General features: G+C 52.4%; 1 protein-coding gene across 4 annotated transcripts in view; it reads right to left on the reverse strand.

Moving 5' to 3' along the window:
* The window catches only part of CDH23 (cadherin related 23), a 410,614-nt gene that overhangs the window by 104,179 nt on the left and 292,164 nt on the right, over positions 1 to 14,271 (reverse strand). For all 4 annotated transcript variants that reach the window (XM_028511340.2, XM_036026831.1, XM_028511341.2 and 1 more), the window contains 3 exons: positions 10,546 to 10,658; positions 9,200 to 9,307; positions 251 to 440 (listed from right to left, as the gene is read on the reverse strand). In XM_028511340.2, the coding sequence (XP_028367141.1) occupies positions 251 to 440; positions 9,200 to 9,307; positions 10,546 to 10,658 (411 nt within the window). The remainder of the gene's footprint in view (positions 1 to 250; positions 441 to 9,199; positions 9,308 to 10,545; positions 10,659 to 14,271) is intronic.

Below are 14,271 nucleotides of genomic sequence, written 5' to 3' on the forward strand. Positions count from 1 at the left end.
AGGGGTAGGCTCAGCGGCCCCCCTCCATCCCAGGGGCCCCTCCAGGGAGCAGCCTGGGCCCTGCACCCCCAACCTCCTCATCCCCTGAGGGCACTCTGGGGGATGTCACAACTGGGAAGTGGATGTTACCTCACTCTTAGTCATCAAGGCACAGCCCTCCTAAGCAGGTCCAGGGCCCCCGAGAGGACAGGTGTGGTATCGGGGCCTGGCCCAGGTGTGTGGGGCCATGAGGGGCACGAGGGGCACGTACAGTCCGTGACTGAGATGATGATCTTGCGCATGAGCTCCGCCTCGTGGGGGTCCGGGTTCTCCCGGTCCAGCATGACGTGGGTGGTGCGGATCTTGCCTGTGCTGCTGTTGATGCTGTAGAACTTGTTAGGAGGGTGGATGCTGTACACCAGGGTGCCGTTCTCCCCCAGGTCTGGGTCCACGGCCACCACCTGCCCGGGAGGGAGGGCATTTCTGCACCCAGGCTGCTGCCCGAGTTGCCTGGGCTCACACGCCAGGCCGAGGCTCCCCACTCAGACCCGGGCGGCGGGGCTCCCCCCTGGCTCCAGCAAGGAGGCTGATGGGTGTTGGGAGGTGGAAAGGTCAGAGGATGAGTCAGCAGTGCAAGTCCTGCGATCCTTGGCTTCTCTACCTACTCAGCGTTGACCTTAGGTAAGTCCCTTTCCCCACTTAAACCTCGGTCTTCTCGTCTTAAAAGCAACACCTAGCGCATACCAGCTTATAGGAGGCTCCCAACATCTCATAAATGCCAGGCCTGCTCTACATATTGTGAATTAATTATGGGGTGGATTCCTACAATTATGCCCATTTCACAGATGAGGCTCAGCAAGGCTCCCTAAGTCCCCTAGCCAGGAAGTGGCTCTGGGTCCCTCACTGCCAGAACGTCTTTAGGGTCCTTCCCATCCAGATTTGTGGGGTAACATGTTCATGGGCTTTGGGGAGACAGGGGCCCCAGGAGGTCCACAACCATGGAGCTCTTCAGGGTGAGGCTGAGAAGGGCTGGAAACCCCTGGCCGAGTTTTTGGAAGGACTCAAAACCCTGGATTTTGGGAACTGGGGTCCTTCTCATTAAATCCACTCTTCCTCTTTTGGAGCTTTTGATAGTGAGGTGATGTGAAGACAATCAGACTCTGTGACAGCAAAGATGACAGGGTGTGGGGAGGGACCCATGGACAAGCCACCCAGTTTGGAGGTGGGTCCAGCAACTTGGGAGAGCCATGGGGCTGGGGGAGGGGGATGCCGGGGGAGGGGGATGCTGGAGGAGGGAGTGGGCTGTCTCCCTGGAGGTGGGGAACGCCATTCCCCAGGGGGCAGGGTCTCGGGATAGGGGTCCCAGATACTCTGGCCCCTTTAACTTTCCAGCCCCGCCTTGGTTCCCCGCTGGTATCCCCACCCCATGAAGGGATCGACCTCAGCACCCTGCTAACCCAGGGCCACAAACCCCACAGGCTGCTCTCTCCCAGTTCCCCAGGCCCGCCCACCCCCGGCTCTGCAGGGAACGTCTCCAGCCATCTACCTCCCATCAGGGGAAAGCAGAACTGAGAGAGGCACAGGTCAGACTCAAGCTCACACGGCACCAGCCCTGGGGCCCATCAGCAAGCCCCCTAGGGTCCCAGGAAGGCAGTGGCACCCATCCCTCTGCCCACCCACTTTGTGCTACAGGCCCACTGTGCACCAGAAGGGACAGGATCAGTGGGGGCAGGGGCAGCTGTAGTCCCTGGGGCTGCATCAAGACAGTCTCATTTTTCACTCCAGGACACTTGGCGATGACAGCCCAGCCTCGTCAGCTCCTTTATCTTACTTGATGTGGGGCCTTTTGTGCTTTGGCAGCAGAATCTGTTCCTCCTCTGGCTTAATCCCCAGCCGAGGTGTCTCTGGGGCCACCAGACCAGAACAGACAGATTGGCCACTCTGGCCAAGGGCTCCCGTCTGCCCCTGAGAGAGGCCGATGCCGACACCGAACCCTGGGCCACCCCAGGCCTCTCTGTGGCAGAGTGGGATTCGACCCTGCTCCCTTCCCAGCCAGCTCAGCCCAGTCCTCCCTCCCTTGTCTACTGCCCCACAGGGCCGGGTGGGGCAGGTAGCCTTCCGCCTGAGGAGCCCTCACTGTGCCTGGCATGCTGCCTCAGTTTGCCCTGTCGCTAAAGGGGGACCCCACCACTCCTGTGCTGACAATGGGAGATGGGGCTCCCAGGCATCCAGGTGTGGCTCTAGTCAGGCAGCGTCCTGCTGGTGGGTAGAGGAGACCAGCAAGCCCTGCATTTCTGCAACAGTTTTCTCTCCAACTGCAGGAGGCAGACAGTTCTTACCCCCATCTTTCCGGTCGGGAGAACTGAGGTGCAGCGCAGCTAAGCGGCCTGTTCCACGCCAGCAGCCTGTTGCTGGACACCCCGGGATAAGTTCACATGGGGGGAGGGGCCGCTTCTCCTCTCCCCTCCTCCGCGCTAAGTGCCTGAGGGCACCTGGGGCAGCTGCTTCTGAGTGCTACCAGTAGGGGGTGGGTGCCGGTATCTGGCCAGTGGGCCGGTTCCCGCTCACCAGGAGGCAGCGTCAGGGCACAGGAGCGGGCAGCAGGCTGTGACCCCGAGGGCTCCCTGCTGGGCGATTGTGGAGACTCACTGCTCTGCCCTCATTCATTTCCCATTTCACGCTCTCGTCATTTTTCTCCCGGCCTGACGGGACTAATCTCTCCCTCTCCCCTCTCCTTTATTTTGCTGGAGGGCTTTGAAAGGCTCTAAATCAATGCCCATCAGCCAGGTCCTTGAAGCAGACTGCAGGAGGCAGGACGCAGAGTGGGGCCAAAACGTCCCTTGCAGGCAGAGTACAGTTGCTGTGCGAGCTCACACCTGTGCGGTGGACACTGTCAGTGCACACGGGCTCACACGGGCACACACGCTTGGCCAACCCTGAGTGCACCTGAATGCAGGCATACACTCGCCTGCACACAGTCTCTGAAAAGTCATCCAGGTGGCCCCTGACTCAGACTCCAGGGCTTGTGCCCCCTTGAGGGGGCCCTTGGGAGAGTCTGGCTCACATCCTAGTCTGCATCTGACGAGGAAGACCCAACCTGACCTGGTGGAACCGGGGAAGGAAAGTACGTCCTTCAGCCGCTTTCATTCACAAATATTTCGAGCACTTGCAATGGCCTGGTACTGTGCTAGGAACAGGGGCTCAACAGTGCACAAGACAGATGTGACTCCAGCAAGGGAGGCAGGTCATGGCGACAACAGCTGCCCTTTACCGATCACTCACCATGTGCCAGTGTGCTTCATGTATTGTGGCTTTCGCAGCGCAAACCACAGCTCTTTCTGGTGGCTAACTACCCTGTTTTCTAGATGAAAAGGTTGGAGCACAGCGAGGCTGAGTAACTTGCCCAAGGTCACACAGCCAGCAAGTGGTATGGCTAAGATTCGAGTCTAAGACATTTTGGTACCAGAGGCTGCCCATTGAATCACTAGGCTATACTGCCTCTTACAAAGAAATGAACAAACAAACCCGGGTTTGGGGGCCAGCTCTGAAAGAAGCCATATGGAGAGGGCCAGAGTTATGTTAGGCAGGGTAGTCAAGGAGGGCCTCTCCGTGGAGGTGGCATTTTGATCTGGGAGATGGGAGGAGAACGAGGCAGCCATCGAAAGAGCAGAGCTGGGGGAGTGGAGGAAGAAGAGCATTCTGGGAGCCGGGGTGGCTTGTGGGCTGGCAGGTGAGAGGGCAGAGATCTCGTGCAGCGGCTCTGAGGTGGGCCAGAGCTCGGTGAGTTCAGAAACTGAAAGGCCAGCATGTATGTAGGGTGCGAGGGGTGTGGCGGGTGTGAGAAGGGCGGTGGGGGATGAGTCAGGAGGTGGGTCAGCCTCCCTTCAATACCACCACCTCCTTGATGTCACCTGCGGGCTAGCTGCGCCCTGCACTGCGGCCTCCCCCGCTCACACCTCAGCAACAGTGCCCCCCTCGCCAGGGCCACCGGGGGCCTTGGCAGGGGGCCCCTCAGAGGTATGAACACATGCCCACATATGTAGACGCACATATACTTCATGGCTATGAGGTTTGAAAGAATTTGTACAACTATTCCTTTTGAAATTATTTTCCTCTGACAAACTCAATTAACGTGTGGGCTCTTTGACTTCTGGTTTCCTGGCAACCATTCACAACTGGAAATTCCAGGTATTTCTGGAAAACTCTAAAAAATTCTAGAAAATCGAACCTATACAGTGGGACCTCGGTTCTCAAACTTAATTTGTCCTGGAAAACTGTTCAAGAGGTGATTTGTTTGAAAACTGAATCTCCTGTCTGTCGCCCAGTGACGTGAGGGATCCCACGGCGTCGGCGTGAGAGCGCGGCCGGGCGAGTGCAGGCCTGCGGCTCTGTCAGCAGCCGAGACACTTCTGCTGCGAGCAACTCCGTCGAGACCAAACTGTTTGAGAACCGAGGTTTGACTGTAATTTGCTCTCAAATGTAATGAAATTTTTTAAAAATACATCGTATTGATTATGCTATTACAGTTGTTCCATTTCCCCCCCTTTACTCCCCTTCCCCCTACACACCCCCTCCCACCTGAATTCCCCCCTTTAGTTCATGTCTGTGGGCCATACATACAAGTTCTTTGGCTTCTACATTTCCCATATTATTCTTAACCTCCCCCTGACTATTTTCTACCCACCATCTATGCTACTTATTCTCTGTACCTTTTCCCCCTCTCTCCTTTCCCACTCCCCTGTTGCTAACCCTCCATGTGATCTCCGTTTCTGTGATTCTGTTCCTGTTCTAGTTGTTTGCTTAGTTTGCTTTTGTTTTTGTTTTAGGTGTGATTGTTAATAACTGTGAGTTTGCTGTCATTTTACTGTTCATATTTTTTATCTTCTTTTTCTTAGATAACTCCCTTTAACATTTCATATAGTAAGGGCTTGGTGATGATAAACTCCTTTCACTTGACCTTATCTGAGAAGCACTTTATCTGCCCTTCCATTCTAAGTGAAAGCTTTGCTGGATAGAACAATCTTGGATGTAGGTGCTTGCCTTTCATGACTTGGAATATTTCTTTCCAGCCCCTTCTTGCCTGTAAGGTCTCTTTTGAGAAATCAGCTGACAGTCTGATGGGAACTCCTTTGTAGGTAATTGTCTCTTTTTCTCTTGCTGTTTCTAAGATTCTCTCCTTATTTTTAATCTTGGGTAAGATAATTATGATGTGCCTTGGCATGTCCCTCCTTGGGTCTAACTTCTTTGGGATTCTCTGAGCTTCCTGGACTTCCTGAAAGTCTATTTCCTTTGCCAGATTGGGGAAATTGTCCTTTATTATTCATCCAAAATACCTTTCCAAATAAGTTTTCATCCAAATAACTTTTCCACTTGTTGCTTTTCCTCTTCTCCTTCTGGTATCCCTATAATTTGGATATTGGAATGTTTAAGGATGTCCTGGAGGTTCCTAAGCCTCTCCTCATTTTTTGAATTCTTGTTTCTTTCTTCTTTTCTGTTTGGTTTGTTTCTTTCTTCCTTCTGGTCCATACCATTGATTTGAATCCTAGTTTCCTTCCCATCACTGTTCCCTGTACATTTTCCTTTATTTCACTTAGCATAGCCTTCATTTTTTCATCAAATTTGGAACCAAATTCAACCAATTCTATGAGCATCCTGATTACCAGTGTTTTGAACTGTGCATCTGACAGGTTGGCTATCTCTTCATCGCTTAGTTATATTATTTCTACATACAACTCTGATCTGTTCTTTCATTTGGGCCATTTTTTTTCCTCAGTGCGCCTGTTACATAGTGAGGGGCAGAGCCTTAGATGTTCACCAGGGTGGGGCAACCCAGTAGCTGGGTTGTGACGCTATATGTGGGGGAGGGGCCCGAGAGGGAACAGTGCCACTTGCTCTGCTCTCTGACAGTTTTGTCACTTCTCCCACTTCCTACAAGCAAAGTGGGCCCTTCTGGTGCTGATTCCCAGGTGGGTGGGTTTGTGTATGTTCTAGGACCCTGTGGGTCTCTCTAACAAACTCTTCTGTGAGGCTAGGAGTCTCTCACACTGCCTCAACCCCCACAGGTGTTTTCAATCAGAGGTTTGAGGCTTTATTTCCCCGCGCTGGGACCCTGGGTTGTGTGGTCTGTCTTGAACTCCAGCTGTTCCTCCCGGTTTATCTGCAGGTGAATGTGGGACTGCCCGCTCTGCCAGCCACCGCCTCCCTGAGTCCACCAGCTGCTGCCATGCCGTGAGTCCTCCCCACCCAGCCGCCTGTCTCCACCCCTCCTACTGGTCTGGATGGATGTTTCTTCTTTAACTCCTTGTTTGTCAAACTTCCATACAGTTCAATTTTCTGTCAGTTCTGGTTGTTTTTCTTTTTTTAAAGTTGTTGTGGTCCTTCTTTTGGTTGTGTGAGGAGGCACAGTGTGTCTACCTATACCTCCATCTTGGCCAGAAGTCAAATGTAATGAAATTTTTATAAATACTAAATTTCACAGTTACTAAAGTTGCCATAATATACAGCAAGGGTGTCAAACTCATTTTCACCGGGGGCCACATCAGCCTCGCAGTTGCCTTCAAAGGGCTGCAATAATTTTAGGACTGTATAAACGTAACTACTCCTTAACTGTTAAGGAGTTAAAATTATAACCGGCCCTTTAAAGGCAGCTGAGAGGCTGATGTGACACCCCTGGCACACAGGGTCCGGCAGAAGTAACGCCACTGAGAATGGTTGATGGGGTAGGTGAGTGTGTTGCATGAGATGGACAGCCATTTGGACATTTCACCTAAAATGTCACATGGTGTGATACTGTCATGATACAAAATCACATGCTCGTGATTTTGTAATAATAAAGGGCATTATTTGTGCTGGACCCTGTATTTGGTAGCTGTTTCGCGTAAGTTTTAATTCTGATTTTGCTCTTTTCCTTTTGAACTTCCGAGGCCCTCCATTCTTTTTCAGGTCTCAAACACTGCCATGGGTCATGGACAAGCTTGAGGGTCCCTGCCCTGTGGCTGCCCTGAGCTGGGGAGTCATAGGCATGTCCAGTCTGTGTTGAGGGGTGGGCGGCTCACATGTCCGTTTCCCAGGGAACGGACAAAGCTAGGGCAGATCTTGCTGGCTACATAGGCCTGATAGGGACTCTAGCTTTTACACAAGGTGAGATGGGACCCAGTGGTGAGTTTGAGCAAAAGAGGGTCATGAAAGTCCCTGAGGGCAGAGCAGAAGCACTGTTGCTTCCTGTACTCCTGAGCCTGCTTAGCATGGGGCCTGGCACATAGTAGGTGCTCACTGAGGCTATGTTGAGGTTTCCTTGAGAGTGAGGAGGTGCTGGGTAGCAGGCCCATTGTGTACGCCTGCTCATGGTTCAGAAGAATGTGAGAAAAGACTGGGGACCCAGACAAGGCCACTGGGTACCAGATCTGGGAAAAGCCCAATGCCAAGTGCCGTCCCAACCCAGCAGACTTATTCATTTTGTCCAGCAGGTGGACTCCTCACTAATGGTGGCCCTGCCTGGTCACTCACATAGCCACTTTTTCCCAGGGACACCTCCCTCACTTGCCTCTCAATTCCCTGTGGGAAGAATTTCCCAGAAATATAAAGCAAAGGGAAGAGTTCAGGTGTTCTGAGGTAGGCAACCAAACCCAGCCCTTGGGATCTCTGGCTCAGCTTGTCCAGGGCTAGAACCCAAGTGCCCACGAGGTGGCAGCAGAGAGTGCCCATCAGATCTGGAGTCCTAGAGAGTGCCTGGAAAGGCACAGGGAAATGGTTTCCTAAGCTGGCCCTGGGCTAAAAGGAGTTCCCTCTCCCAGCAAGGTTTTGAAAAACCACCTGTTCCAGATTCCTCACCCCTGCCCTACTGGAATCTTGGGGAGGGGACTTGCCCACCAGTTGAGAACCATTCAGATTTTGAACACAAAGAAAAGAGGATAGGGCAGGTGTGAAGGTTCCCTCCCTCCCTCCCTCCCTCCCTCCCGGTTGTCATCCTCTCCCATCAAGACTCAGGTGGACTTTGTCACTATGGCTGTGGCTGATGAAGAGTACGGGCGGGCACTGCCAGCCTAAGACTGCTTGAGTGCAGGGTAGGGCCGCCTTGCTGGAGGACTGGAGGTGAGGGTTACCATCCCTTCCCCCACCCTAGCCCACCCAAGCTCCCCAGGCTCTCAGGACCCGGACCACCTGCAGGGCAGCCCCGAGCCAGCAGAGAGATGAGGCTGTCGGGCTAGGTAGTTTCAGAGGCAGACAGGGCTGGGTGTGAGTCCTGGCTCAGGGACTTGGGGCAAACCCCTCAAACTCTAAGTCTCAGGGTCTCCCATAGTACACTGGGAGCAAGGAGTCCATCTGCCATGTGCAGTGGTCACACGAATAAGAAGGCTTCATGAGAAAACCCCAGCACTGTGCCGGGCACGTTCCGACATTCAATAAGTAGGATTGCCATGAGCTCTAGGTTCCTGTCCCTCACAGGCTGACTGGGTGGCTATGGTGGGGGACACTGGGGGTAAGTCTCCCCAGGTGAGACCAAATGGGGCACCAGTATAGGGGAGGAAAAGGAAAGGGGGTCACAAAAGTGGGGTGCTCATCCCTGACTTTCCTCAGCTTCTCCAGGACACTGGTCTCCATTCTAGATACCCAAAGGCTTCAGCCATGTCTCCCCCTCCCCACCCCGAGTCATGCCCCTGCTCACAGCACTTGGATGTGTACACACGCAGCGTGCACAGGGGTCTGTGCACACCTGGACCATCCCATACCAGGAAGCCCCCAGGTGAACTTCAGCCCCTACTGGGGCAGCCCTGGGGCCTGCTGATTCAAGTAGCTATGGTGACAGAAACAGTGAAGGAATGGTGCTGAGGGCAGAGCTGAAGCTTGTGCACCTTGAGGAAGGGGCCTGTGCCTTGCCAGGAGAGGTGGAGGCTGTCCTGGGGGTGTCGCCAGAGTCTGGGGTTCTTAGGGCTATAAGCTGAACCAGCCCTATGTCCCCTGGAATGGTCCGTGGAATGCCTGTACTCCCTTGGACAAAGCTGAAGCCCAGTGTCGCTGAAGACTGGATGAGGGCTGTCCCCTGACCTCTGACTACCCTTCGCCATGCAAGAGAGCTCCTAGAGCTTGGCTCCAAGAGCTGGCTCCGAGGGAAACATGAAGTCCATCCACCCCCATGGGCAGGCCCACAGCCCTCATGTGGGAAGGGCAGAGGCCCCTGGGAAGGGCAGACCGGGAGCTCTACTGCCCCACCACCACTTACCGTGGTCACGTCAGAGTCTGGAGGGGTCATCTCCACCAGGTTGATGTAGTAGGGGGCGTCCTTCCAGGTGGGGTGGTTATCGTTGATGTCCAGGAGGGTGATGTTGACCTACGAAGCCACAAGGGGCGCTGTGGGACACATGCAGCTGGGCTGCACACGGACAGCGCCCACGAGGGGGATGTACTCAGATGCCTATGGAGCATTATGGCATTAATTCCATAGACTCCACCCCCTTTGGGGGGTGTCTCAGGTGAGGGCCTGGGCTTTCAAGGACAGTATGAAGCCAGGACCCTTCAGAGGGCTCAGGTGCTGTCCCATTAGGAGGCAGAGGAAAAGATGAGATGACCCCTGAAATCCTTCCTGTGACCTGGGACTTGTCACTCCCCCACCCCCAGCCTTGCCTAAAGGTGATTGACAGGATGGGGGGTTTAGGGTGGGGTCTCAATTCCTTGAGCTTCCCAGACTCAGCTATAAGCCAAGCAATTTCCCAGCTCACCTGTCACCAGGTAAATAATTTATAGAGCTCTGAATCCTATTAGCAGGGGCCTCCTGTGACTGAATAAGGCACTGGGGATTTTCTGCCAAGTCTCTGGCCAGGCAATACAAATCCCAGCCTGTCTGGCCAGCAATGCTGGGGTAGTGGCTCAGGGCAAATGCTGTGGGTAGGGTGGGGGCAACGGGGAGAGGTCAGAAGAGGGGACCCCAGGGAGAGCCAAAGAAAGCAAGCAAAGACCGAGGGTGGGGGGAGGTGTCTGCCGGCCTTCCTGCTTCCTTTCCCACAGGGGGGTTTATTGCTTCTTGCCTCCCCCATTCTCTTCTGCAGCCAGAGCCCAGTGAGGACCCTCAGTCGTCCTTCCTCTAGCTCCCCACCTCGAGACACCTTGCTGGAGTGACATGGCCTTGTATGGGGGCGTTGGGCCTTCATGGGTCCTACTTGCTCACGGCAGGGCAACCCAGGCATCGTTTCTCAGTATCACAGGGCTAGGGGTCGGGTGGTGACAAGCCCCAGGGACCCTCCAGGGGCACTGCTTCCTGCTCTGAGCCACTCTTCCTGGCAGAAACACCTGTTCCTGTAGGGGCCCATGGGGAGGGCCTGTGGGTCTTCTGCCTTCTCCTGCCTGACCAGCTGGCCTTTTAGGTGCAGAGGAGGAAATATTTAATTCTCTGATTGCCCCCACGTCCCAGCCGGGAGTGCCTTTTTTCCCACAGCTGCAGTGACCCCAGGGCTGACCTTGGCTGACAGAGAGTTGGTAGCTGCTACCCTCACTGCACTAGATGAAGTGCCTAGAGGCCTAGAGGTGCAGCCTGAAGGTGGGCTGGGGAGTAAAGGAGGAGAAGGCACTCACAGTGGCAATGCCAGTTTTCTGGTTGTGGCCCACACCCCCGTCCACTGCTCGTACGATGAGGATGTATTCAGCCTTGGTCTCGCGGTCGAGCAGCGAGGTGGTGGTGATTTCACCTGCAGAAGAGGTGGGCGTGTGAGAGAGGGTTCAGGTGGCCCAGGGAGAGATCAGGGAGGGAAGGAGGGAGGAAGGAAAGGAGGAAGGAAAGGAGGAAGGAGAGAGAAACGGTATGAAAGAGGGATGCGTGTAAGACCAAACGATCTGGCGGTGTGCATGGGAGTGCATATAGGCTGGGGCGAAGGGAGGGCTCGCATCCAGCATCCGTGTCTGGGGAACTGAGCCCCAGAGCTGGGCAATATCGCCCCGTGATGAGGAGGCATCTTCAAATGTGGGAAAATCAAGGCCAATTATGGGGTTGGTGGCTGGAAAACAGGGCAGGAGGGCCATTTGGCTTCAAGCTCAGATACCAAGGACCTCTCGGACTTTTGACATTATCTTATTAGCTTTATCACTTAGGACTAGTTTCTCCAAGTCTGTGTGCCTCAGTTTCCTCAGCTAGTCAAAAGGGAGCAGGGACAGGACCTGCCTCATCGGGCTGCTGTGGGGTGAACCTCGTCATCATGGAGAGCTGAGGCCAGTGCTGGGCATGATTTACCCGTGCGGTCACAGAAACACAGCCGCAGGCCAAGACACGCTGAGTGTTTCACGCATGCTGCGACTTGTGACTCGCCACTGGGCAGTGCAATTTATCACTCACTGAGAAGGGTTATAAAATAGTTTTCTTAATTACCTGAGAGTAACATAATTATATTTCCTTGAAATTTTACAAACCAGTGATCCTACTAAAGATATACATTTAAAATTGACCACAACTTTTGTCAGGCTGTGTTTTGGCTTCTCTTTGTATTTTGGTCCAACAAACACATGACCATCAGCCTGGCAGTGCAGTGCTGGTAGCTATTTGATACCCAGCCCCCCTCCCCCCCAAAAAAAGGCGTTTGCCAACTTCCATGGTGTAAACATTCCCACCAGGGCCCATTTTAGACTATCAGCTCACTTCTGTCCAGGAAGAAGGCATAAGTAGATACACTTTGCTTCCTTGAACAACCAAAAGAAAGACAACAATAAATTTAAAAACAAAAAATAACCAGAACTGACAGAAAATCAAACTGTATGGTTGTCCAACAACCAAGGAGGAATTAAAGAAGAAACATTCATCCAGACTGGTAGGAGGCGTGGAGGGCAGCTGGGGTGGAGAGGATGCGCAGGAAGGTGACAGCTGGAGGACCTGGCAGTCCCACATTTGTGTGCAGATAAACCAGGAGGAACGACTGGAGAGTGAGACAGACCTCAAAACCCAGGGTTCCAGCACAGGGAAATAAAGCCTCAAAACCTCTGGCTATAAAAATCTGTGGGGGTTGAGGCAGTGGGAGAAACTCCCAGCTTCACAGGAGAGTTCACTGGAGAGACCCACAGGGTCCTAGAATGTATACAAGCCAACCCACTAGGGAATCAGCACCAGAAGGGCCCAATTTTCTTGTGGGTAGTGGGGGAAGTGACTGAAAACTGGCCAAGGGCAGAGCAAGAGGGATTGTTCCCTCTCCAACATACAGCAGCACAACACAGGGACGTGGGTTGCCCCACCATGGTGAATAGCTAAGGCTCTGCCACTTACAATGTTAACAGGCACAACGAGATAACAAATTATGGCCCAATGAAAGAACAGATCAAAGCTCCAAAAAGAGAACTAAGTGATGAAAAAATAGCCAACCTATCAGATGGACAGATCAAAACAGTGGTAATCAGGATGCTCACAAAAATGGTTAACTATGGTTGCAAAATGGAGGTAAAAGTGAAGGCTATGAGAAATGAAATGAGGGAAAATGCACAGGGAACCAACAGAGATGGGAAGGAAACCGGGACTCAAATCAATGATTTGGAGCAGAAGGAAGAAATAAACATTCAACCACAATAAAATGAAGAAACAAGAATTTAAAAAAAAAAAATGAGGAGAGGCTTAGGAACCTCCAGGGCAACTTTAAACATTCTAACATCTAAATCACAGGGGTGCCAGAAGGAGAAGAGGAAGAGCAAGAAATTGAAAATTTATTTGAACAAATAATGAAAGAGAACTTCCCCAATCTGGCAAAGGAAATAGATCCCCAGGAAGTCCAGGAAGCTCAGAGAATCCCAAAGAAGTTAGACCTAAGGAAGAACACACCAAGGCACATCATAATTACATTACCCATGATTAAAAATAAGGAAAGAATCTTAGAAACAGCAAGAGAAAAGGAGACAGTACCTATAAAGGAGTTCCCATAAGACTGTCAGCTAATTTCTCAAAAGAGACCTTACAGGCAAGAAGGGGCTGGAAAGAAGTATTCCAAGTCATGAAAGGCAAGGACCTACATCCAAGATTACTCTATCCAGCAAAGCTTTCACTTAGAATGGAAGGGCACATAAAGTGCTTCTCAGATAAGGTCAAGTGAAAGGAATTTATCATCACCAAGCCCTTGTTATATGAAATGTTAAAGGGATTTATCTAAGAAAAAGAAGATAAAAAATATGAACACTAAAAAGACAATAAGCTCACAACTATCAACAACTGAACCTAAAAAAAAAACAAAAACAAAAGCAAACTAAGCAAACAACTAGAACAGGAACAGAATTGCAGAAATGGAGATAACATTGAGGGTTATTGGTGGGAAGGGGGAGGGGGGAGAATGTGGGAAAAGGCGCAGGGAATAAGAAGCATAAGTGGTAGGTACCAAATAGACAGGGGGAGGTTAAGAATAATATGGGAAATGGAGAAGCCAAAGAACTTATATGTATGACCCATGGATATGAACTCAAGGGGGGAATGCTGGTGGGAGGTGGGGTGGAAGGGGATAAAGGGGAGAAAAAAATGGGACAACTGTAATGGCATAACCAATAAAATATGTTAATGAAATAAACTACCAACTTGATGGCATTGAACATGGCAGCGGGAAGAGGTGCTGCCGCTGGTGATCCCAGCAGGTGTGCGCCAGTGCCCGCTGGCCTCAGCACACGATTGGTAGCAGGGCCACTTGCCACTCGCCTGGGCCATGGGGAAGTGCCTGTGCTGCGAGGACAGCGAGACTCAGGTCTGAATTTGGATCACGGCCTGTTCCAGGGCCTTGGGAAAGTTACTTAATTTCTTTGAGCGTCGGTTTTCTCATTTGTATGATGAAGATGAGTGTGCCTTTGAATCTGAGCTGTCGTGAGGATTCAATGACTGTAGGTGAAGCTCCCCACACTCAGAAGAGGCTCGTTTTCTTCTGTGAGAGTTCTCCAAGGGCAGAGACTTTTTATCCCACTGCCTGAGCTGTGTGACCTGGGGCCAGTGGCTTCTCTGTGCTTGGTTTATCTATCGTGGAATAAGGGAGCTGCGCCAGATGGTGCTGGGACCCCTTCCACCGTCACATCGTCCTCCCCTCCATGCTGCATTCCTCCAGGCCGGTGCAGGGCCCAGAAGGGAGCTGGGGGTGGGGGACGGGGCAGCGCAGGGGTAAGGCCTGGAACGAAAGCTTGGTCGAGGTCTACCCGCCTGGACGTGATCCTTGGTGGGGTGGTGTTGACTAATTGGCAGGGCGAGGGAGAAATTAATCTCTAAAAAGTTTTAAACATGAACTTGTCGGCATGATAGATGGCTCTTCTTGTCTGGGGAATTAGATCCAATTAAGGCCGCCTTTGTGAAGTGGGCTTGGC

The sequence above is a fragment of the Phyllostomus discolor genome, chromosome 5 (genome assembly GCF_004126475.2).
Source record: "Phyllostomus discolor isolate MPI-MPIP mPhyDis1 chromosome 5, mPhyDis1.pri.v3, whole genome shotgun sequence".
NCBI lineage: Eukaryota > Metazoa > Chordata > Mammalia > Chiroptera > Phyllostomidae > Phyllostomus > Phyllostomus discolor.